General features: G+C 47.3%; 1 protein-coding gene across 5 annotated transcripts in view; it reads right to left on the bottom strand.

Moving 5' to 3' along the window:
- Positions 1 to 204: 204 nt before the first annotated feature.
- dab2ipb (DAB2 interacting protein b) overlaps positions 205 to 26,114 on the bottom strand; it is a 94,749-nt gene continuing 68,839 nt past the window's right edge. For 4 of the 5 annotated variants that reach the window (XM_035527709.1, XM_035527710.1, XM_035527712.1 and 1 more), the window contains 13 exons: positions 25,223 to 25,376; positions 24,589 to 24,687; positions 22,286 to 22,840; positions 14,854 to 14,998; positions 11,172 to 11,316; positions 10,701 to 10,937; positions 10,272 to 10,473; positions 9,074 to 9,252; positions 7,198 to 8,086; positions 5,687 to 5,815; positions 4,746 to 4,948; positions 4,345 to 4,432; positions 3,040 to 3,207 (listed from right to left, as the gene is read on the bottom strand). In XM_035527709.1, the coding sequence (XP_035383602.1) occupies positions 3,040 to 3,207; positions 4,345 to 4,432; positions 4,746 to 4,948; positions 5,687 to 5,815; positions 7,198 to 8,086; positions 9,074 to 9,252; positions 10,272 to 10,473; positions 10,701 to 10,937; positions 11,172 to 11,316; positions 14,854 to 14,998; positions 22,286 to 22,840; positions 24,589 to 24,687; positions 25,223 to 25,376 (3,193 nt within the window). Of the gene's footprint in view, positions 3,208 to 4,344; positions 4,433 to 4,745; positions 4,949 to 5,686; positions 5,816 to 7,197; positions 8,087 to 9,073; positions 9,253 to 10,271; positions 10,474 to 10,700; positions 10,938 to 11,171; positions 11,317 to 14,853; positions 14,999 to 22,285; positions 22,841 to 24,588; positions 24,688 to 25,222; positions 25,377 to 26,114 lie in introns of all 5 variants that reach the window. The other variant, XM_027004296.2, reaches the window with a different exon arrangement.

Raw genomic sequence — 26,114 nt, 5'->3', positions numbered from 1 at the left:
CAGCGGGAGACCATTTCTCCCATTTTTATCTAAGAGCTTTAAAAAACGCTCAAAAATCTCAATATTTGGCAAGAGTTGGACGTGAGACTTCAGTGAGATTGCGACTACAGACGTCACAGCTCTAAACGTTTGTTGGCATTTTGAAGAGTTCAAACAGTATGATTCTTTATGAAACGTGAAAATGAAGTCAACACAGCCGATATATATAAAATAGCTAAATAAAACTTTAATTATCCTAGCGGCAAATGTACATCGATTGCACAGTCACGTTATCATAGTTCTTAACATGGACATATCTCTGTACATTATTGTTCTCTTGGTCTTCGAAAGAAGCCTCAACCCAGCCAATACTTTACTTTAAACATACTTACAAAACTCCTTTCTGCAAGGATTATAAAACATACAACATATTTTTTATATTCATTTTATAGTGTAACGTCTCTTGACAAAGCTAATATACCACACCAACTGCTGTAAACAGGACAGGTGGAGTAAAGAGTGAATGCCACTGTGTTTCGCCATTTTCTACAACTAGGTGAGAGGGATTACAAAGATGCCAAAGGCTGTCGGGAACCTGGAGACGTCGTCACACTCTCACCCTCTCTCTTTTAATGCGCTCCTGGGACATTCAAGAGAAATCTGCGCACTGCTTTCTCGTCAAACGAGACGCTGGCAAGACCGCGAAAGCCCGGTGACTCCCGAACAACCGTGGGGTCCCGCAACACCGCCGCTCCGAAGAGCAACCGCTCGTCCGAGAAAACGCGCTTTCTCCACACGTGTATGGTGACTTAGGCTACGCTGTATTCCTTGGAAATCATAAAGCACCAAAGTGAGCAGAATCAATAACAAAGACAGCGTGACGTGCTAAGGTCAGAGGACGGGTCCCTGATGCATGAGTAAGCACCGCGATTTCGCTACTAGATTCTGGTCGCAAAAGTCAAATCAACTGTTGGACGCAACATTTCCCACCCAGTTTAATAGCCCGTCAGTGCTCTGATCTGCTACGCCCCCGTGTTCATTTTACCAAATGGACTTACCGTTTTTATCTCAAAACCAGTTAGCTGCTTGAAAAGCGAGCTCTGTTCATCTGGATATGGATAACTGGGATATGGATCCCTAGGATGGAACTGCCCTTTAAAGGAAACTGGAGTTTTTAGTTCTAGCTGAACAAAAACATGTGCATAGGGTGAACAGGCGTTTCACAGGGCAGAATGGCAGGAGAAGAGTTTGGCCTCACATCCATGGGTGAACTAGAGTCCAAAAACCAAACCAAAATGAATTGAATAAAACAGTAAAATAATTTAACTGGTTATCTTTTGATTCAAAAATAAATGTACACATGGCATTGAAACAGCAGTAACATTATGGGAAATTTAATTTCTAGTCCTAAATTACCAGAATTTGTTGAAATATATGTTTATATAGATCTTATATATTTAACTTTCTTTTATATATTTACACAACACACCTCTCGTCCTGCTACAGCAGAATTGATCACTGAGAAACCCTTTGAAGACTGTGACATTCCAACAGCAATAACGTTATCCTTCTCCGTGTCCTGAGAGGCGGCTCCGGCTGCTCCGGAGGCTCCGGCCTTTCACGCTTCTCACGGGCAAACGCGGACCGGCTGACTGGAACCCGCAGTGACGGCTCACGGCATCCGTGCATGCAGCTTCCCATGGCAAGAATACAAAAATATACAAGCTCTGTGTGCAGAAACATGAACCCACCCACACACGCCCTTGGTGGGTCTGCGCCGATGCCACGTACAAAACAAAAATAATTAGGTTTGGGGGTGGACTGGCTCTACCTTCAGAGAAAGCGTGCAGAAGTTGGGAGAGAGAGCCAGGTGCTGGAGACTCGAGATGAATGGAAAACAGACCGAGGTTGTGCGCAAAGGGCCGAATTGGAATCGGGGCAAGAGGACAATACCATCCGAGGGTGATTCATGCTTGTGTGCGCTGCCAAGTCCGTGCTGTTCACACTGCGCTGGATCTGCGATCCGTGCTAATTAAAGTGAGGAAATGCCACGTCTGGGCACGGAACACTTGAACTGGTTCGTTTTTGGCAAATGACATAAAAACAATAAATTCGCCATGAGACTACAAAGACTTTTAAGTGCAAACTATAATAAATAATGCAGAATGACCCGGGATTGGAACAAACTGGAATATATTAATGAGGTCGTTAACAACGGCTCAGGGAATATCAATTAGTTAAAATGGAAGCTATAAAATGGGTTTTATATTTCAAAACTAAAGTCATGTGTTAACAGCCATTTGCAGAGGCTCTGTTTTGTGTTTCATACTTTGTAGACATGCCTCTGTAAATGTTTAGAAATGGCCCAGCCAAACATTTGATCTGTTTTTCCTTATATGCCTAGACCGAGGGGCTGCATGCCAATTGTTTTTAAAGCTTCTCAACTGGACAAACTCTCAAAGTGCACTAGGAAGGAGGCGACTGGTGCAGCTCCAGAAAGTGCCAGCAGGCGGGGCACGGGGTGAAGGGAGCACTGGACATAGCACTGAACCATGGGAGCACACCTCAACGGGAGCGGCTGAAAGTGACTATGAGGAACGCTTTCCAAACAAGTGACTGACAACTTTTAAGATCTGAGGCAGGAACTACTGTGGATGGACACAACAGGACAGCAAGTTTCTAGTATCTATAGATCTGCACTACGTACCCAGTATGTCATTCTGTTTTTTGTTTGTTTTTGTTTTTTTTACGTTTGGTTGTTTACATTTAGGTACTTTTGTACAGAGGTTCAGAGATCTAGTGGTTTGTCCGATAGCAGTAGACACCTTTTCACAGCCAGAGATTTGGGGTTTGACGTGTGATCCTTGCCCCAATACACAGCAAATATTATTTACCGCCCATTCAAAACCACTGTACCAGACCCATCCATAAAACGTGTCTGCCTCCACAGTCCAGACGTCTGCAGTCCACACGCCCTTCCTTGGCCTACAGTCTCTTCCTTATTGCCAAGCAGCAAGCTGTCTCCCGTCTCCAGACGACCTCAAGGCGGGCGGGGTGGCGTCAGCAGTTGGAGCTGTTGCGGAACTCGCCGTTCTCGGTGATCTGCAGCTTGCTGGGGTTGGTGGGCGAGATGCCGTTGCGCGTCTGCAGGCTGTAGCGCTCCTTCAGCTGGGACAGGGCGCTCATGAGCCTGGCGTTGGCCGCGTCGAGTGACGCGATGCGCTTCTCCTGGGGGAGAGGCGGGAGAAGGGAAAGGGGGTTGGGTGAGCGGGGTGCCGCGTCACGGCGAGGCGGAGAGAGAGAGGAAGCGTGAGAAAGAAGGAACGGGAGACCCGACCAAACGCTGGTGAGTGAGTGAGAGGCCAGAAGAGGGCGATACAAAGAGGGTGACGACCTTTCAGAAGCGCTTGGTGCCATTTTGGCTCAGTCTCGCGCGGTCTCCTCTGCTCCTAGTCCACTGCGTATTTCAGCGGAATTTTCACGCTGTGTTCAGACTGATGGAATAATGGTGTCGCCGCCGATTTGTTTCTAGACATGTTTCTGCCTCTTGCAGAACTGACGAGGGAACCGTGGCAGCGGCAGTGCGACAGTATTGTAAAAAAATGTCAAAGCTTACATTTTCAGAAGTGCTATGAGGATTTTGCAAATGAAGAATAATGTTTGATAAATGAGTGTGTCTGTGTGTGTGTGTGTGTCTGTCCCAGCAGTAAACCCCAAAAAAGGTTTCCATCAGTCAAACTGTATCCATGTTAGCAGTGTTAGTGACCAGAGCTTGAGCTCCCAGAGAGACTCTCGTCCAGCCTAATGAGGCCCTGCTGGTCTTGCCCTGCAGAAAAGCCACCTTAACTCTCAGAAGCTTTACGGGTGTATCGTGTGCGTGTGTGTGTGTTTAGCTAGAGTGAGACTGCCATGTATAGTCTCACAGTGCTCATAACAAGAAAGGATAGAAACAGAAGCGATGGGCACGCTGGGTATTGGAACGCTGTGTAACGGAACGCTGCATCACGGAAACCCCGCGTAACGGATCGCAGCATAACGGGTTACACTGCATAACAGAAACGCTACAAAGCAAAAATAATCAACTGATTGGAGTGCTAGACTCTGAGGGTGGGTGTTACTCAGCCACCCTCAGTTGCCATGCCAACGTCATGCTGTTGAAGTTTTCCCTGCTTCTATGGTCTACATCAATGTTTCGCCACCCAGCTCCACACGGCCAGTCAGCCTGGACATTCCTACATTTACCCAAAATCCAAAACGCCTGATCCAACAGCCAGAGATGCACGATTCCTGAAACTGGAGCAGGCCTATGGTGCGCGCACACACACACACACACACACACACACACACACACACACACACACGTACCTGCGCGTCTATAATTTTCTGTTTGGAGTCGACTATGGCCTGCATGTCGGCGTGATCCTTTTTCAGCTCCTCCTCCACAGACATCAACCTGCAAGAACACAAACCCACATCAGCAACGGAAGCAAAAGGACTCGGTCTGCCGGCGCCGCACGCCGCACGCCGAACACTCCGGCAGCTGGTCTTAAATAGCAGCCTGCTCTATTCCCTGATGAAGACGGCTCTCAATACGCAGGGAGCAGATGAAAGGCAAACGAAAGCTGCCAGCCGGCCTCCAGCACGCTTGCTGGAGGATCAGCGCTAATTAAAGAGAACAGCACCGAAGCACCACTGCCTCCTTCTCCGTTTCAGAGTCGGGCCGTTTCTTTCTTTTTTTTGCCTCTCTCTCCCTCTCTCTCTCTCACCTGCTGATGATGCTCTTCATCTGCAGGTCCTTGTCATCCTGCTGGCGTCGCAGACACTCCTCTGCCTCCTCCAGACGGGCCTGGTACTCCAGCAGGGTCTTGTGGGCCTGCTCGTCCTGACCCTGCAGCCGCGCCTCACACTCCTCCAGCTTCAGCAGACACACTCGCAGTTTATCCTGCAGGATTGCGATCTCTGCCTGATACTGGGGGGCGGGGTAGAGAGAGAGAGACAGACAGACAGAGAGAGGGAGAGAGAGAGGGAGAGAGAGAGAAAACGAAGTTTTTATTGCTACATTTCCCATGATGAGCAAAAGCAGGGTATACTGGATGCTGTTTGATGCCAAGCTGCTTCAGACAGGACATCCTCATCTGCACTCTGTCCAGTTCAGTGTCCGAGGGGCAGGAGGCGTCCAGCACTGCTGATGCACAGATGACACGGTAGGATCTGACTTCTCACGTCTTAAACCTATCCAAAAACTGGACTCTTTCCACAGCCTACAGACGCCAAAGCCCTGCGAAACAGGCCAGGTTTCAACACCCTGGTGTTCCTGACGGATTATGCCTTGTCTGGATTAAATTCTGGGAGGGAATTTAATCCAGGGTAGGGGATTCTGGGATGCAAACGCTTCACTGTCCAGGAATCTTGTCCCGGGTTCATGCATCACGTCAGTACAGTCGGTGTCTCCTACCATGGGTGGATTTGTGTGCCAGTATCGTTTCAAGCAGAAGTGCGAACCCTCTGTTCTGGAAGCGGCTTCACACAGTCTTGGTTAATCAGCAGCTTTGCTGTGCAGTGGGAGGGAAGAGTCTCTGGTGAGCTGACTCCTCATAGCCGATTACGACGCTCTCTGGATTTCGCACGGAGTGCCGGGGGGGTGAGGGGGGCGGTGTCCGGTGTTTATGAGTGTGTGTGTGTGTGGGTTTATGTTGGGGTTGTTTACCTTCTCGTTGAGGGCGTGCTCATCTCTGCGTAGGTCCGCCTCTGTGTCCTGTTCCAAGTAGGGCACGTTCATGTTCATCAACCACGCAGCCGTACGGTCCAGCGCACTGGGGATTACTGGGGAAGGGGCCTAGACACACACACACACAGACATATACACACGCACACACACACACACACACACACGCATACTGTTAAGTGATTCTGAAGTATGTTGTACAATAACATGATTCTGCACAAATAAGGGGTTTATCTTTGATATTAATAAATACGATGACGTAGGGGTATTGAGCGCGCTGGAGAAGGAAAATCACTTCTCAGCCGCTTAAATCTCAGAGGGAATTGTGCCATGAGATAACTTCCTGTCTGCCACAGGCGTGTGTTCATGGAGGAACCAAGATACGGTCTCTGCAAGACCCCAGTCAATAAGTGAAGAGCTGGAAAGAGAGAGAAGAAGAGAGAGGGGAGGGGAGGGGAGGGGAGGGGAGGAGAGGAGGGAGAGAGGGGAGAGAGAGGAGAGAGAGGGGTAGACGGGGTGGGGAGGATTTCTGCTCCTGCACAGAGGCATCAATCATTCAAACCAATCAATCAGATCTCTGGAGAGGCTGCAATGCATTGTGGGGGGGAAGGAAACGCCCTTGCTGTCACCTTTATTGTCAGAACACTGAATGTAATCATCGCCAGCGGCAACGGTCGATCTGCCAGGGATGACCGGCACATGCTGCAGCAACAAATTAGGGACGATTACTGCACAGGACGTTCCGGCATTGCTATGGTGAGATGCCATAACAGCCCTGACCGGTGGCCCAAATCGCATGCGCGCGTGTGTGTGTGTGTGTGTGCGCATGTGTGTGTGTGCACACGTGTGTGTGTGTGTGTGCCCATACACCCTGGCCTGAGGGATGCCAGGTGGTAGCCAACACTTGTTTAAAATGAGATTATAGGAAGTGACTAATTGCATGAACTCTGACCTTAGGCCACAATGAACATGGCTATTAAGGGTCTATGCAGCAGAGATAGGTGAACCAAGAGAAGAGCTCAACTCGAATAACTGTTTAATGACTGTGTGTGTGTGTGTGTGTGTGCTCTTCAGTAACTGAGATTAGAGCCAGAGGGAAGCTGTAACACATGAGTGGTGAGCAAAAATGTCAGTCTAATCTGAATGCGCGTGTGTGTGTGTGCGCATGTGTGTGCGCGTGTGTGAGTGTGTGAATCTATGAAAGCTAGACAGAGAAAGATAATGTGTGCGCTAGTTGCAAAGTAGATAACACACTCTTTACAACGTAAGCTAGCTTGTTATTATCCACTCTCCTACACACGCACACACACATTCAGGTCATTCATTAACCGCTGTGATTAAATCCCAGTGACTGTAATCTCTTACTGACACACAATTACTGAATATACGGAGAACGAGAAGACGGATGAGTCCAGATCTTCCATGTGCTGGTGTCTCTGCTACCCTCTCATCTAGGTTCTCGTCTTTGTCTTGTCTAGGTTGCGGTTCTGTACCTGCTTGTGCTGGGCTCGCTGTTTCGTCTCAGGGCTGTCCCCTTTGGAGGAGGAACTCTGCTGTCGTAGGCGCGCGCCGCTCCCCGGCCAGTCGGGTGACGATGACATCACACTGCCGCTGGAGGGCCGCGGGTAAGGGGCGGAGCCAAGCATGCCAGGCGGTGTGCGGCCGCGGGGGGCGGCCTGCACAGGCGGTGGCGGTTGGTCGATGCGGCGCTGGGGGCCGGCGCTGTTCTGCCGAGGCACGGCAGCCTGGCCGGCGTGCTGCGCCTCCGTCAGCGACAGCTGCCGGCGCGAGAACTCGCCCGAGCGCCGCATCAGCTCCTCGCCCGCCCCGCTCCCGCCCCCAAGGGCCGGGAAGGCTGGCTTGCCACCGCAGGCCACGCCTCCTTCCTCATTGGTGCTGTGGGAGCTCACGGAGCTGTGGCATTCCGAGCCCGAGTCCCCGCCCGCCTGCACTCGGGGAGAGATGGGCAGACCCGCAGCCATCTGGTACACCGGGTTCTGGAAGGAGAGCGGGGCGAGGAGCTGGGTCGGCCTGCCCGGGACCCCCTCACCTCCAGGGGCGGTGGGCTTCTGTCCCGGCCTGTGCAGGGTGGGACCTCCAGCCTGGTGTCCCTGGGGCGTTCGGGCGTTCCAGACCACCATGGGCTTCTCGGCGATCCCCTCCGTGGGCGCGGCCGGGGCCAGTTCCAGGGCCCTGGTTGCTTCCTGGAGGTCCACCATGGAGAGGCTCTTGCCGCCATTGGCTAAACCCAGCTCGGGTTCGTTGGCCTCGGAGTAACTGGAGCTGCGGCCAGGCGAGCCCTGGAGGCCCGAGGAGCGCGTGACAAAGAAGAGGTCCTTGTTCTCTGGAGTGGGGGAGGGCAGGCGCGTGAAGTCCACCAAGCTGCCAGAACAGAGACGGGGACACAGAGAGGACGGAGGGATGAGTGCTGAGTCAGGCGGAGGCAGGAAGGTCATGGACACCTGCAACCTGCTCATACACAGCAGTCAGGCTCAGATGTGGGGTTTCTCAGCACAGAGAGACACAAACATCTCAGCACACACAGACAGACACAAACATCTCAGCACAGAGAGACACAAACATCTCAGCCCACACAGAGAGACACAAACATCTCAGCACACACAGACAGACACAAACATCTCAGCCCACAAAGAGAGACACAAACATCTCAGCACAAATATCAAACCCAGACAGACAGACCTGGCTGACAACAGACTGGTCCGCACTACAACCAAGAGAAGGTGAATGAATAAAGCTTCCTTCCACTCTCTTCCTCCACCTCGCTTCCTGTGCGTCCGGACAGCTTTTATTGTCTCACTGTAATAACCCAGACGCCGCTCATTTATTTCAGTGTACTACGAGGCCAGACAAAACCCGATCCCCCTCAGTGCATCTTCCTTTCTCTCTCTCTCTCCCCGTTTCCCTCACTCCCCACATATTTATCCTCACTCCACTGCTGTGTAATTATAAGCTTCGTCTTCCCTCCGCCTGGTGTTGGTGAGGAATGAGCTGTAAAGCAGGCAAGCAAAGATGTGACAGGCTTTAGAAGAGGAGCTGGCTGGATAAGGCAAGAACAGACTGTTCGGGAACAGAGACTTCGCGATGTTAAGGACCGTCTTTATGGACGAGGGGACGGACAGAGTTGAGTACGGTTGTGTTTGGATGAGTCATTGCCTTTGAGTCATACAGCGTCTGGAGTTGAGTGGTTGATAGCCTTATTTTGGTTCGAGAGCCTGACTGGTTGAGTCATTTGCATGCTTGCTTTTCACTGGTCGGTGTTTTGCACACTGGTTGTCTCCTACCCTAGTGGGAATGCAAATGAAATGGCTCTTCAGGCATTCGGTTGGTCAGTGCGTACTCATGCCTTACCCTGATAGGTCGTTGTCCATGGCCATCTTCTGCAGGCCGGTGGAGATGCTGCACCCAGGGGTGGGAGGTGAGGGGACACGTTCGGACGGCACAGCCACCTGAACGCTTGATGGGTTGGTCAGTGCCGTTTGCACATCCCTCAGAATTCTGGGTAATGGACCCAATTTGGAAACAGAGGTCTGCAGACAGGAGTCACAGGCAACAGAGTCATTCAAACTCCAGCAAACCTATACTCCTTTTATTTGACACTTTATGATGAAATCAGGCAAAATTTAAATAAATGTCTATCTGTGCAGAAATGTTGAAGACTCAAAAAGTCCCTTCTGCATCTTAAAATTCATTCACTCTGTCAACTAGGTAGTGAGCAGTCTTGACCACCATGTGTCAGTGCCCCCTTCTTTATCACAGCTGTTGGCACGAGAACACAAAACAAGCTCCCAGATTCCCATCTCAAATCCAAGGAACAGCAACCAATTCCTCATTCCTTACAGGAGGCATACAGGCACTCAGCCCGAGTTTCCGATGCGCCGACGCGTCTCCGCAGTTTTTAAAAATGAAATAAAGCTTTTAGATGTTTGAATCTTCAATTATTCAAATGGTTCTGACTCACTCCCATTCTGTGGGAGAGAAATGGCTTCCGGCTATAGATGAAGGCTCCAGAACGAGACGCCAGTATCAAAGCCAGTTCTTGTCCCAACCTAGCACGCAACAGCCCAACAACAGACGCTCACTGGATCACGTCCACGTGCAACCTTCGTGCGGTCATGTCCTGTATCGCACTAGTAATCAGCAACAGCCAGAGGGGGTCAATGCATTTCTCATGTTTTGCTCAAAACCCTGTGAGAGAAGGCGCTTTTGGATCACGTAAACACGCCATTCATAATTCAGTAAAGAGAAACTAAGAGAATTCATTTTTACACTTGTGTGTCAAAAAGTAGCTTCGAGGAGATGAAAGTCAAAACAGAGAGAGAAAATATAGCCTCTTCTTTTCTTCCAGTTAACTAAGACTTCATTAACTGGAAGAAAACTAAAACCAGGAGTAAAGAATAAAATGTACTCTAAACTGACCTCTCAACCTTGCTCTAAACTGAGTTTAGACTCTGCAGTACACTCTTCTGAAATGCTACAATGAAAGCTTGATGAAGTGTGTAGGTCCTGTAGTAAGGGAGGAAGGGTTTTGGTAGGGGTGACGACACACCTGGTCCATTTGCGACACCACCTCAGCCAGTAAAGAGTGCAAGGTGGAGAGTTCGCGGCCCAGGTCGATGTAGCCCTCGAAGCCGGCCGTGTTGGAGATGGTCTCCGGGTTGGAGATCTCCAGCAGGAAGCGCTGCATGTTGGTCCACTCGTGCTCCAGGAACTGGTTCATGAAGGACATGTACTCTTCTTTGTTTCCGAATCTGAGAGACCGATGGATGAGCGTTGGATTATTTCTAACCTCACGTGACCTTTGACATTATTTAACACAGAGCATACAAGGTGCAGAAGTGCAATATCCACAGCAGTGTGCACCATATCCACAGTTACAAAAACATCCCTGCAAATCCTCTTATGAATATCCTCTTAAATCCTCTTTATGTGGGGTCCGACAGAGCAAGCAAACTGCCAGGAAAAGAGCATGGCATACTTGGTGAAATTGGCGAGGTTCTGCGTGACCTTGGCGATGAGCGTGAGGGTGCGTGCCGTGCGGTCATCGGGGTACTCCTGTGTCAGGTTGAAAAGTGACGGCGACATGACAGCCGGACACAGGAAGCGCAGGAACAGCGAGGCACCAATCAGACGCTCGCTGAGGTCCGGACGTCCCCGGTTACCACACTCCTGTCGCCATGACGCAAACACCTCTTTTAATTCTCGTGGGAAAACACTGTAAAAGGCAGAAGTACAGTATGTCACCATTACAGTCTAAGTTGTCACAAGAAACAAGACTTCCAACATAGAATATTATGTCAACTTAATGCATTCTACCTACATTTTAGTTGCTACCTAAATGTACATTTGCAGAGGCAAAAGATCATTATGTATAAAATGTTAGCTAATTTACAAGCAATCCACAGTTTCTAGCCTTCCTACTGTGACCTTTGCTTGTTGCTATAGTTACCAGTAAGAGTTGATGATTTTGCAGAAAGCAAGTTCACAGCACATCTTCAGGTTGCTCTGGTGTTCAGGAAGGTCACTGGATGAGCACTTTGACGGATCGACTTCACAGTTCTCATCGGACTCGTACAAAGCTTTAATAAACTCTCCTAAAGCGAGCGAGAGAGAGAACATGATGATTACAATTTAATAGTTGCAAATATGACAGGGGGTGAAATATTTTTGCTTTCTTTCAAAGTATTTTATTGTCCTACATTACTTTCATGAGCATACTGTTCACAGAACATATAAATGAAATAAACAGAGAAACTTAACAACCGACCAACTAAAGTGATTAAGCTTCAGTGAGGCTGATTTCAGAAATTTCAGCTGACTTCTACAGAAGTAGGGAACACCGATGACCAAGACGAGTGGAACACTGGTCACCAAGATGAGTTACATCACTGACCAAGACTCAGAAAGGCCATATATAAAAAGACTCTGCTTTCAATTTTGTAAATGCGCCCCTAGGGAATTACAAAACAAAAATGAACAGAATTCATGAGACTGAAGGAAAAATGAAAAGTCAGTTGAGAGGTGAGAGTCACATCACGAAAGCCAATTGCATTAACATTCAGTCTACTGGCCAGTGAAGACATAACTCATACGACTAACAAGATGTGGTAAATGTCAGGTCTGAGCTGAAAAGTTCTGTGGAAGAGGAGCAGGGTATGGATTTAGTACCATATATTTATTCACATTACTTATCTTCAAAATAGGTGGCCTAAAACACATTTTATTTATTTCCAATTGAACTAACCTTTAAAAGAAGGCCCTTTTATTTTGTTAAAATAAATAACACCATGTAGTTGTTGTTTTTTCAGAATTGTAATACATTTTAGAAAACAACAACTGAAGAATCTGAATCCTATCTGCCTGAATGAGTGCTACATAGGTAATGACCAGTCATGATTGGCACTGATTATTCACACTCACTCAGACACACATACACACACACACACACAGACACAGATCTGTCTCCTGTCCTTCAGTCGTCCTGTGATGCTTAATGTTAAAAATGAGCTATTCAATAATTCAATAGTGTTTCATAAATCACATCAAATTAAGAAAAACAACTATACATTATTCAGCACCATCAAATTTGTTCTCACAGGGCAAGCCTAAACAGATACATGTTGCCTATACCATATTTTTCACTTTTTAGATATCCCAGTGCTGACATAAATAGTGTGAAATTCACAGCCATATTTTCTTTTGCAGATAAACAGCCAGGAAGGGCATTTTAAGTCTCGGAACAACAAATGCATTAGTGGTTGGTTGGGGGTGTGTGTGTGTGTGTGTGTGTGTGTGTGTGTGTGTGTGTGTGTGTGTGTGTGTGTGTGTGTGTGTGTGTGTGTGTGTGTGTGTGTGTGTGTGTGCGAGCCAGCGAGAGAGAGAGAGAGAGCACACGTGTGTGTGTTCATGACTGTGCAAGTGTGAGTGAGTCTAATCTTATCTGTAGACCATGGGGCAATATACAAAATAAACCTTATTTGGCAATGTCTCATTTGTATTGAATTATTGGATAGTCAGTCCTAGTATTATAATTTAAAAGCAGTAGTGTTATCGTGTGTGTGTGTGTGTATTTGTACATGAGTGTGATTGGCATTGTCAAATTATTTCAGTATGCTGAGATATTAAAGGCAGCAAAGAAAAACACTTTTTATGTCTACATTTACAGAGGTAGCCAATAAACTGACACCTTTTAAACTATAAGAATTTTTCTAAACAGAGGACTGAACCATGAATGATGGAAGATTTAAAACCTTTATGATATGATGAATATCTTAACAGCAATTAGTATGTAGAATTGTTAAATTTATTTATATAGTACTCTTTTAGCTATTTTCACAAAGCTGCTTTAAAAGATATCTGGGTCCAACCCCCAGTGAGCAAGCCGAAGGCAAGGAAGGAAGAACTCTCAGAGAGCACGGAGAAGAAACCATGAAGGGAAGTCAGGCTCTCCAAGGAGTTTAAGAACAACAGGGACCATTCCAGACATGCAGGATACGAGAAGCTACGACGTGAAGTAGACAGGATGGTTATGGCAGCCAAAGAATCCTTTTGTGAAGATAACGGAACTCAATATACAAGTGAACTTCAAAGGCTGTTGAAGATACTAGAAGGGGCATGATGCAGGAAACCTCCAACACATAGCTCTACAAAGGTCCGTTTATTCAAGATTCATGGTAGAGTTACTTCTGATAAACAGGATGTTACCAAATAATTTAAATACCCATTTTACAACAAATGCTACCAAAGCAGTAGAACTGCCCAAACATACAGGGATCCATAACGGAACGTGCAGAACATTTATGCCTGATATGGTGTCCAGCCCGTGTGCTTTTATTTCTACAAGGTTACCAAAACCAAGGTATGCAAGATTTTAATTGAATTTGAGTCCAATAAAGCACAGATGAGATTCCTGCCAGGATTCTTAAGGACTTTGCAAGCATGATTGCTGTCTGCATTATTCATATTATTAATTTGTCCACTGAACACTGATAAGGTCCTTAAGAAGTTCAAGATTGTACAAATTGTTGCTTGTTTTTAAAAAATCGAAGCACGACAGAATGGGGGAATTCCATCTTATTTACGAGGCTGCATTGTCAGGATCAAAAAGATAGAAAGTAAAGTACTGCTCTCATAAATGTTTGAACTTGGTTGTCTGAGAAGTTGTCCCTTCATCTATAAAAAGGGAAGTGTGTAGTGAAGGTGGGTCAGCGTTTAATTTCCAGTAAATCAACAGTAAATTATTGGGTTTCATTTTACATAAACAGGTATCAGGGGAGGCAACGGCTTGTGAAGCGGTAATTAAAATAGGACACAAGAGTACATTTTTAGTTAGGAAAGCCTCATTATTAGATGTGACAACTTTAAAAGCTGTGACAGGTGCCTTAATTCAAGGGCATTTTGATTATGCATCTCCTTTCTGGTATAACATCTCTCCTCAGTCCATTAAGAATAGACGCCAGACTCAAAACAAGTTGATTAGGGTTGGACTGAAAATACCTCTGTGCTCACATTAGAAGAAAGATTATTTTGAACTCAACTTTGTTTCGAAAGATTAAGTTGAAAATTCCCCACAAAATTCTAAAATAAGCGGGCCCCAAACGGCCTACATAATTCATTTAGTGAATGAACTTCACAATTATGCAGCTATAGGGAGTGCTTATACCATATGCATGCACCGAAGAAATGTTATTGCAAATTTCATTAACTGTTTCTTGTCTGACTGAAGGTTACAATCTATCGTCTTGTTGTTTCTGGGGGAAAAGCCAATGCCTTTATTGTATTTTTGCCCTCAGCAATTTTTTTATGCTTTTAAGTTCTGTATGAATGTAGTCTTGTATGTATTTAGTAACATTGTCAAATCTATCCATCTATCCATCCATCCCTCCATCCATCCATCCATCTCTTTACTACAGAAGATTATGCAAAGAGAATCAGGTCAGCCAGAGTCAGGTTGGTCATCTAGAAAAGTGTTCGGATTTTTTTTTTTGCCTTATTTCCAATAGACTTCCAAAATCATCAGAATGCATTCACAGCCATAGCTGCACAGAACACAACAATAACCGCTGCACTCTACCAGCCAAAAATAAAGAGAAGATTAACTACACTACAGCTAAGTCTTTTGAAGCTGTTACCCAGTGCATCCTGGAGGTATTTCTGGCCCACGAGTTTGAGGTACTCCTCGATGGCCTTGGTGCCGAGGGTGTTCTCACGAAAGATCAAATGCTCATTCTCCCCACACCTGTCCACCTCAGACATCATCAGGTCAGTCAGGAAGTCCTGCAAGAACACACAAACAAGACAAACAAGACACAAACATTTCAAATGATGATATAAAAGCAGTCCCCCAATTGATAAAACCTCGACATCTGGAGCGAGACCTGTTGCCTTTGTAATTGGAGCTTGCCATGTGTCCAATGGGGAGATATGCAAATGCAAAACATGTTGACGTAAATGCAGAAAGCAAGAGGGGTTCAAACTGGTCTAATCAAAGTGAACCAGCAGGAAACCAATCAAGAGTTGTTTAGTAGTACATTTTCTTATACTGGCTGCACACAGAGTTGTGTGTGCTCCTAAAATCACAAACACACCAAGACACACATCACAGAGAGAGAGTTGTTTTTGTTTCTTTGCTTCTAAAATAAGACCCCGCAGATTTGCAGATTTGTACCCGTGTAGCGAGTGATATATGTTCAGGAAATCAGACAGGCCTTGAATGGGTAATGACACCAGAGCTTCCTCATGGCTGGCTATGTAAAAGGGAGCCGCGCGTTGAGTTGTATTTTTCCGCGTCGCGGTGCTCTATCTGAGGCTACTGCCCGTGCCGCCAGCAGCGCTCCCAGAGAGGTGACCTTCCCTGCACCATCGCTCTCGCTGCCTCTCTGTCAGACCACCATGCTTTCTCCTTCTTGTACGTTTCCTCAGTCCTCCTGTCACTTCCTGTCACTTCCTCTCTCTCTCTCTCTCTCTCACGACACAGCACAAATGTAAATAAAGTCTGCACCGCGCCTGTGGATTCTGCCCAGAATGCGTTTTTTTTTTTGTTTGTTTTTTTTGAACGCTAAGGACAACGATTCAACGCGCCACATCAGCTAGACAGACCGCAGCCGAGTCGACCTCGCTGCGAAAACAGGCGCGCTTGGCGCCTGCAGCTGCCCGACGCGGTGGAAGTCGCCGTTCGGGACCAGAGCCCTTCCGTCTCCCATCTCGCCCCCCCTCTGCCTGGAGATCTGCAGCAATCCCGATAACAGCGCCGACGTTGCTTTTCGCAAGCGAAGCTCGGGGCCTGAGCCCAGCTGAGCAAGATCCCGTTTGGCAGAAGACAAGAGCAAACGCGCATCCGTGCAGCCCCGCGATCTGAAACAGAGAAACGAGCTCCATCGGCTCCCGCGTTTCTGAACACGTTACGGCAGGCGGGACTGTATTTACGCCGCAAGGTTTTAATGCATGAGTACGGGACAGATGAAAATGGAATTAGGAATTTCAATTAAGGCATATGTAGCACAAGACCCCAGTGGCTGAATCAACAATGTGAAAAAGAAGAAAAAAAGAAGAACACCTGTCTGGAACTGCACAATCACACTCCTGCACGAGGGAGCGTTAACTGGCAGTTCGTGGGTGGCGCTTTGGTCAGATGGAAGGCAGAACTCATGAGGAGCGTATCAAGAGGGTCACTGCCCAGTTCTGCTCATCCGAACTCCCCTGCACGTAATCAGACCCACAGTGCTGTGGGTGGAGCTGCTTACCTCCCACCACTGAAGGGCATGCAGTCCTGGCATTTAGTGGTTCATTAGTTGTGCAGAACCAAACTCCGGTCCTTAAGGGATAGTCTGCATCTCCTCGCACTGGCCAAGGCTGAGAAAGTCTTACGTGTGGCTCGGCAGTCAAATGTACCCCAGCCTGGCTACAGTACTGGAATCTTCAAACAGGACTGCAAATCACTGGTTCAGGGGTGGAGATCCTTTGTTCTGTCAAAAATACATGTTTCTCAATAGACTTTCATTTACAATCATCAGCTTTTTTTCCAATGCCGTATCTTTTACATTACATTTCAGAAATCACCTAAACCACCAAAGCAATTTTCACAACATAGCTCATGCACAAATGCGGAGCTTCTATGGTGCAATTAGCCAATTAACACTATGAGTTCTGATCAGTCACATGACATTTGCCACTGAGGTTATTGGATCAAATATGTAGCAAAGATAGCCACCTCCGAGCCCTGTGCATCCATGAATCCAGGAAATGAATAAGCGAATGCTATTGTATTCCTCCGGATCATATAATGGCTCCCTGTACGCAAAGAGTGAACTGAACAATCGCAAACGTTCTTGCTGAATTGTAGGAGAAACCAGCAAATCACATCCTGACATGCAGCTTGGCCAATCACGGTAATTTCTGTGGAGGGTGCTGTAACTCTACTGGCACATACAAGCTATAGTCAATAACAATTCCTAAACAAGCAGGTTATGCTCGAGATTATTCAGATCAGTCAAATAACTTTGCTACACTTAAAGCATATTTCAGGTTCATAAATGGAATACACAGTTTTTACACACACTTTAGTTTCACTGCCACTGGAGATGGTGAAGATTAGGAACGTCAAAGCCAAGAGTTTTTTTTTTTTATTCGCACACACACCCGCACCCATGTACAAATTAGTGTCTAGTGCCACACAGCTCTGAGGCTGGAGACTAACGAGAAATAGCCATGCACATTCTCTATTACTGTCAGGAGTAATCAACTGAGCCATACATCACTCCAAATCAGAGAGCGGAGAAGAGCAACACTAATGCCCACACCCAGACAGGAAGCACAGGAAGAGAGAAAGCGCAATACCAACAAGAATATAAGAAAAAAAAAAAAAGAAAAAAAAAACTAAAGCAGGGAGTGAAGAATGGAGAGACAACAAGGCACAAGAGAGGTAATAAACAAGAGGATGGAAGGATTAAAGAAAGGATAAAATCCTGGAGAATCCACTTCCCAGGAGACTGCATAGCCTGGCAGAGAAAACTCATAAAGCCAAGACCATCTGACAGGCCAAAGCAATAATGTGTGTGTGTGTGTGTGTGTGTGTGTGTGTCTGTGTGTGTGTGTGTGTGTGTGTGTGTGTGTGCGCGTGCATGTGATTGTCCTTTTGAGCAACTCAAGAGAAACTAGAAAGATGGTGATAATGTCATGTTCCAAGAATGAGCTTTACAAGCATTATCTGTGGAATGGCGTGTGTGTGTCAGATGGCTGTGCGCTTGCCTTAAGGGATGACCCTTAAGTGAAAGGTCACACAAGACAGTAAACATCTCAGTCACACACACAGAGACGCATACACACTCCTGCCTCTTCTTTTGTTTGCACGGGTGTGGGTGTGTTGAGTCATAAAGGGAAGTTGGTTGTTCAATAGCCATTTGTGTGTGTATGCATGTTTGTGTGTTGTTGAAACATTTGTGATAACTTCTTCCAATTACAAAGCTTTATGTAAACAAACCATTCCAGTGGAACGCTACAGTGTTTCCTGATCTTGAAGTAGCCCCCCAATTTACATTTGGTGCTCAACCTGCAGCCAACACACCTGACTCACATCAACTAATTAGCAAGCCCTTCATGCGTTTCACACGGGTGCTCCAATGTGCAGGTCCGTGGCTGAGACCCGCTAGTGCTGCTGAGCTGATTAATAGCCCTGCTCTCTGCTCCGACCACGGCATTTGTCTCTCTTCGCCCCCTCCCCCTCCGTCGGACAGACACGAGATAAGGTTGCAGAGCTGACGGCATGGCTTCTGGGTCTGGACTCAAAGTAGGGGAGCGTTGCTGTTGTGTGAGTGTGTGTGTGTGTGTGTGTGTGTGTGTGTGTGTGTCTGTCTGTTACTAAAGATGCATAGAACAGCCTCCTTTCAGCATGCACCTTGCCTTTAAAGCCCAGCAGACCGGAGAGACACGGCAGAGCGACAAAGAATGACAGAAAGATACGGAATGAGAGAGAGAACAAGAAAGAATGAGAGGCAGGGGTGTGATGAAAGGTGCGAAACAGAATGGGAGCAAAGATGGGCCAAGCAGCAGGGGATGATGGGGGAGAGGGCCCGGAGGAGGCAGCAGGCTGACGAATGCCGTGAGGAGGACCATACCGCGACACAGACAGAGGATAATGACTGTGTCTGCAAAGGTAATAGCAAGCTAATAATGAGAAATACTGACTTTGCTCCACCTGAAAGCTTTTCAATGGCCACAATTACGGTAGCATAAAGCACTCGTTCACGTCATTAAGTGTGGAACATGCACAAACTCGAAAGTATATAGATGTGTGTGGATGTGTGTGTGTGTGTGTGGATGTGTGTGTGTGTGTTTAATGTGTGTGCAGTTTTTGTTTTCTTAAACAAACCAAAACAAAATAGCAGCTAAAGCTCATTCAATCTAATTAATGCATCACACTGAATAATCACAAGCATGTGTGTGGAGGTGAGGAGCGTGTCTAAGGGTGCCTCCTGGTCCCTCAGCCGCCATATGCCTTCTTTCCTGTTCCTAACTATTCAACGTAGCGGTCACAGGACACCCGGAACGAGACCTGGGGAGGCAGCCGCAATCTCCCACCTCTCATAAGCGTGGCTGTGGAGCTGCAACAACCACGGCAGCCTCTGCATTTCCCAATTATGGGGGAAGGATTCCTAGAATAATCGAGTCAGGTGTTTCTTTGGCTCGGCAGAGCTCAGCCGGCCCCTGGGGACGGGGCCGGCACCCAGGCCCTCAGGAAAGGTTGCTGGCCCAGGGGGCTTCATCATCTCGACAGAAGAGCCGGTGTCGCCCTAAAGCTGACCTCCTTTGACCGAGATTTATTTTGGACCGCTGCCGTCTTACGCCACCCGGCACCAGAGACCCGCTAGCACGCAGCGGGAGGAGTTAGCAGAGCTTACCGAAACCAGACGGTAAATCTGCTCCTCATAAACAACGGCTCACTGCTCATTACAAGACGCGAACACAAAAAGATACTGTCCAGCTAGGAATACATTATTAGACAGGTAATCGGGGCATTAGCAAACTGATGTGCTAATTAGCAGCAGGCCGTGTAAAGCATTTCCAAGTCAAAGATACTTCACTTCTAGGAATACTAGCTGAGAAATGTGGTTCGCTGAGTAACCTGCTAATTACAGTATCACTAATTAGCATTGGCCTCGTAAAGCAAATCTAAGTTAAGGGTAGATCCCTTCAAGGAAAACTAGCTGCAAAATCTGGTTCAGTGACACAACTCCGAGCCATCCTTGTCCTTTCCCAGAACCACACGAGCTCCGGAAGACGAGGGCAATATGACTCGCGCCCGGCTGATTATGGAATGCCTCCTTTTAGCATAAATAGTGCAGTAAATTCATGTCAACACGCTGATGCAGACAGGGGTCGGGTTGTGTCTGACAGTCATCCTCATAAAGATCGACCTTTGAGCGCTCGGATGTCACCGTCGGCTTCCGAGCCTTTAACGGACCCCACTGGGCGCTGCTTTGGAGGAGGGCCCGTAATTATGTAACCATAATTAACACCGGGGGCCTAACGGACCTGGCCCTCTTCCCAGGAGACCCTAAAGGGCAGGGAGGACCGGGTCAGGGCAGGCTTGACTGACACCAATACCTGTCAGTCCCACCAGAAGGCAGTTCCAGTCGCTGCCAAACCCAAGACTCCCCACTGCTGCCACACCGCTGCCGCCGAAGCCCTCCGACATTCATAGGCCTATTACCAGTAGTCCCGAGGGGTAAAGGGCAAGTGACCGGAAAAGCAGGAAGCTAATGGCATGCTAATGACGACGCGGGGCCAGGAAGCGATCTGAAGACGGGCGCTTGGCGGATAATGAGGCGGAGAAGCTGCTCCCGGCCCAGCTGCTGTGCCTAACGACGTTGTGGGACCGTGAATGGCGAGGTGGCAGAGAACTCGTTTTGCAGCGAGTCCGTGCTGGCACCGCGGGAATACCGCCTACAAGCAAGCCAGTTGAAACATCAGACCTAATAAAGCTGTGCTAATACAAAAGCCAACTGCGAGACTGTGAGCTGCAAAGAAAAGAAACAGGAGCTTCACCGACAGGCATCTTTGACTGGTCACTCAGCACCTTCGGTGCGTATCAGCCATCTTCGATCGCAATCGATCACGTAGACAAACGCAGCTGCCGTGCTGCTGGTCCAGAGAAAACCTGTTTCATGGTTCATTTAACCCATTTGCGGAAGCCCGTGAGGAAAGAACCAGGAGGACAGCGTGGCTGTGGGACTGGCTTCCTCGAGGCAGCGGTTAGCCAAGGCACTGGCTACCTCCAACATGAGACATCCTGCCAGATGGCCTTCAGAACCACCCCAACATCTGAAACGCAACTGCACCAGTGGTAAGGTCACTTACTGGGAACTTATTCCATGTTAGCTAATTACACTGACCTGGAAAAACAAGCCTGGAAGAGCAGTTCCACTCTGGAAAAGCCACAGGCTCTGCTTCTGTCCTGCTCTTTGTAAAACGACATGGAGCGTAAACACACTCTGCATGAAAGTACCGTACACAAACCAGAGACGGCTCCTGAAACCATCTACGGTCACTCTCCTTGTGTGTTTACCTCACCCCGTGGGTCACCGTGGTAACTCCGACTCTGCTGGCCAGCGGTACAGATCTGAGGTACCCGTCGCCTCTCCTGAGCCGGGCCTGAACCGAAAGGCCGAGTCAAGTTGCCAGCTGAAGGATGTGGTGGGTGTCTTCCCTGCGGCTGAACTAACCAAACACGCAAAAATGGGCCGCCTGAGCTATAGCTTTAGCTTTAGCCCTCACGTTGCTGCTGGTACAGCAGAGATCGCAGCACAGGCGTCACTGCAAGTTTTGACACAGGGACGTTCATCGCGTTAGTGGCGACACATTAGTGCAAAGCAGCACATGATGTGCCGAATGCACAAACACAAAAAACACAGTGGACTCTGGACAACAATAATATTTACAGCAGCTGTAAATTTACGACGGTTCCTTAATACAACACACTTCATAGCAAGCGACAGACACAAGCCACCCTAGTCAGTCTAATCCCAAACCTCTTTATGGTGCTATAAAAACGTCTGACGTGAGAGATTTCTGGACCCCTGCGTAAGGGCTGCACAATGCATCAGCTGTCAATCTTTATTACGCTACTGCCCTTTGAAATACTATTGCGTAAGGTTGCAACATGTAAATAAGCCTCTAACCAAGTGCAAGTTTTTTCACCATGTCCTGTGACCATACAGACAAATCCCACACACCACAAGTGAGTGTTTTGGGGCCACTCTGATGAGTCACATGACCCAACAGCCAAAAATTATTTAGGGCAAACAATGTATGCTAGTCCAACACCGTCACATCGTGGGTTCACTAGAGTGTTTTAAAGTATCACAATATCCATGTTGTGCATCAAAATCACAATATAGCGTTTTTCGGGCCATGTGCAGATCAACTCGCCCATTTTTAGTTTTTTTTTTTAACCCGCCACGGCGCAAAAGGCGCTAGAACCTTCTAAGCCGGAAAATCTTCCCCCGAAACACCACCTCCTCTCTCCACCTCTCAGGAGGTCACCATTAAATCGGAAAGCCCTCCTACCTTGGCTTTCCCGGTGCTCTGCAGGATGTGCACCAGCGCGCTGGCCATCTCCTCCTTGCTCTTGACGCTGATGGCGGGCTCCAGCACGGAGCAGAGGAGCATGTAGTTGTTGGTGGTGTACTCGGCGAACTCCTTGTACATTTCCATGGGGAGGATGCTCATGCTCTGGTAGCGGGCCTTGAGGCGGATCGTGGGGCCCGCTGCTTTGCCTTTGCCAGGGTTAGGCGCGCTGACCGGGTACCACTTCTCCACCAGCTGCCGGCTGGTCACGCCCTCCGCCGGGATGGCCACCGATCCGACGTAGTTGTTCTTGTCCTTCTTCTTCTTCTTGTCCGAGTCCCGGTACACATGGACGGCAATGTTCTGCACGGCCGGCAGGTTGGTGAACTCAAACCGCTCGCCCCAGAAGACGTTGTCCGCCTTCAGTTTGCAGGTGGTGCGGGCGTAGAGCGTGTCGTCCAGACACAGCTCGCAGAAATACTTCTTCTTGGCCGGGAGATCCTTGGCTTCAATGACCCACAGACGCAGGAGGTTCTCCACCCGGCGACTGTTGTCCTGCGGGGGTGGGGGGAGGGGGGTGGAGTAGCAGAGACGTAGTGAGGTCTGACCATCAGGCCATGACGGAACAGCAATAAAAGGCCATTACGGAATGAGCATGACATCTGAAACAGACGCCGATACAAATGCAGCTGACTGTTTGACCCAGCAGTTTAATAACCTCCGTTTCAGGTCACCCTCGCCTGCCTGGCAATTAGATTTCTGCTTTAAATCACTTCACGCCCTCTACTGTAAAATCAGGAGGAGGGGTCATAAATATTGCATGACATCATCCAGCAGTTAAAGTAATTCACCCCTGCATGGGGGGTAAAACTGCTATAACAGGGAAACGAATCTTTACGTGAATTGCTGAGGTCCAGGCTTACAAGCTCCAGCTGACACCATGGTCTGCTTGGATCTGCCTGCTAGGCTGGTGGCAGCTTCTTGTTAAGAGATTATGGATACTGACAGGCATTTTATCCTTTTACCATATGCAAATTATGACAACGCTTAGCACCCAATATCCCCAGATTCTGGTCATGTGGGAGTCTTTAAAGAGAAAAGTCTACAGACTTAATGATTACATTCTAGTTAAATTAAATTAACAGTATTTCACATCTCTGTTTTTGACTGGCATGCAAATAAATACATCATCATGGGCCAGATGCGTACACACAAGGTGTAGCAATCAATTTTGCAACCAGGCTTTAAAGTACTGTATTACAACACTTGCATGCACCCATAATTATTCAGGTAAAAGGAAGATTCTGGTGTAGACACTCACAGATGAATCACGAGCGTCTACCCTCATGCACCGACCTGTAACTACATTTATAGTGTTCTAACGTTTTATAGTTGGGCACAACCTGGAAATCCATCGGGCAGTGAAAATTTACAAATGGTGCTAAAAATGACAAAATAAAAATTGATGAAGAGATCATGAGAAGATTTTGTAAAAAGAAACCACTGAAACACAACCACATATTTTGAGTTATTTTAAAAATAATTCATTTTTAAATTGTTTACTAATGAGGGCAAGGCGAGTTTTCGGGACATCGTTTCTTCTTCCTTAAGCGGACGTGTTTGGTGGCTCCAGCAAATGAGCAATGATTTAATTAAAGAGAGCGGCGAGGGGGAAACAAAAAACCCCACACCTGTCCTCATTTAAAGCACTCAGAGAAACCAGCAAAACTGATGGGTGCTGGGGGGAGGAGTTAAGAGCTAACGCCGCCCCTTTTATGATTAGGTAAGAGTTAACCATGCCCCCTTTGTGATTAGGTAAGAGATGACTCTGCCCCTTTTACAATGAGGTAAGCGCTAACCCCACCCCTTTTATGCTGAGCTAAGTGCTAACCCCACCCCTTTCATGCTGTGCTAAGCGCTAACCCCACCCCTTTTATGCTGAGCTAAGTGCTAACCCCACCCCTTTCATGCTGTGCTAAGCGCTAACCCCACCCCTTTTATGCTGAGCTAAGTGCTAACCCCACCCCTTTCATGCTGTGCTAAGCGCTAACCCCACCCCTTTTATGCTGAGGTAAGCGCTAACCCCACCCCTTTTATGCTGAGCTAAGTGCTAACCCCACCCCTTTCATGTTGTGCTAAGTACTAACCCCACCCCTTTTATGCTGAGCTAAGTGCTAACCCCACCCCTTTCATGCTGTGCTAAGCGCTAACCCCACCCCTTTTATGCTGAGCTAAGTGCTAACCCCACCCCTTTCATGCTGTGCTAAGTGCTAACCCCACCCCCTCGCCTGGGTGAGTTTTACCTTGTTTGGGTGGACAGCTCGTCTTAGGTTCTCCATCCATTTGTCCCTCTCGGCTGCTGAGCGGCATGAGAAACACTTGCTGCCCGTGGAGGTGCTCACCTGCACAGTAACACACAGTCTCTACTTCCTTCCTGCTCTGTCTATAGGGCGGCCAGTTTTTAATTTTAATTTTTTTTTTTGTGTGGTCCGTTATTCAGAATGCTGCTTTCACCAGTGTGGAGTTCCTTTTACTCCTGCACTTTTGTTGATAATGTATTAAAACCAAGTACAAGCCCAATGGGCCTTTGATATTCAGTACATTATGAAAGCACAAGACAAAGCAGCAGAAAGAAAACTACAATTAAGTGCACTTATTCTCTAACACGGTCATAAGGGACACTGAATATTAATGCAAAAATAAAAATAAAAAAAGTCACTACCTAAATGGATAGAAATTAAAGTTTAATGGTCAAATGATAGCATTCTATAAAACTGAATTACACAGATAAGCTGCGATTTGAGCATTAATAAGGCTGCACACGTATACGTGTACATGTATGTGTGTGTACGTGTGTGTGTGTGTGTGTGTGTGTGTGTGTGTGTGTGTGTGTGTGTGTGTCTCTGTCTGTGTGTGTGTGCGCGAGTGCAAGTCCACCTCAAAGCAGTAGTCCTGGCCCAGGATGGAGCTGTGGACGGGTTTGATGAGAACCTCCTCCTCCATACTGAGGTCCAGGGCCTCGACCGCACTGCTCGGACTAAGTAACGACTCGTGAGAGCGCGACTCTTTCAGTCTCGGCATCAGATGAGATCTGGGGGTGCCGCAGAGAGAGACACACACACACGAGCAACAATGAGGTTCCCAAGAGTGACCACTCAGAATCGCTACCTTCAAATGATCATTTTAGTATCCTGTAGACAAGGGTTCGATAGCTAGATATCTTTTGTCACACATACACATATTATATACTGTATATATATAGCTAATGTTGCTATTGTTCTATGTCTGCAAACGTCTATGTCTTACTAAGTGCATCTAAATACAACAGAAATGAAACATCACACACTGCAATATCCAAAAATACATAATTTTGTTTGGGAAGGAAGCACTCCCATTAGCTGATGCAAGATTACCTTCTCCGAGTTCTGATTAACAATTTATGAGTTGTGCTGAGTGTAATTCTCCTCTGAGAGCCCATATGCCCAAGCAGGACTGCAATGAATAAAGGAAACTGGTCCGAGTACCTCTGTCACGACGCAGTTTAAGTCCCAGAGCATCACACATGAGATTGCTCTTATTTCACACGTTTACAGGCCACTATACTGAAATATAGTACTGAAATATTTTACTTGTCAAATTACCATTGTTTTGATTGTGAATTTAATGTATACTGTTTTAATAGCCCAATTATTTAAGCAAACTTTTTTTTTTAACTTTAGATTTTTACTATACATAGATATTTTGAAGAAGTGTGTCTATATTTGCCATCATCAGCATTTAACATTTGATACTGCGTAGCCTCTATTAAGACACACGCTGCCTGACAGAT

Source organism: Electrophorus electricus, chromosome 6 (assembly GCF_013358815.1).
Source record: "Electrophorus electricus isolate fEleEle1 chromosome 6, fEleEle1.pri, whole genome shotgun sequence".
NCBI lineage: Eukaryota > Metazoa > Chordata > Actinopteri > Gymnotiformes > Gymnotidae > Electrophorus > Electrophorus electricus.
This window is presented reverse-complemented; position numbering and strand designations above follow the sequence as displayed.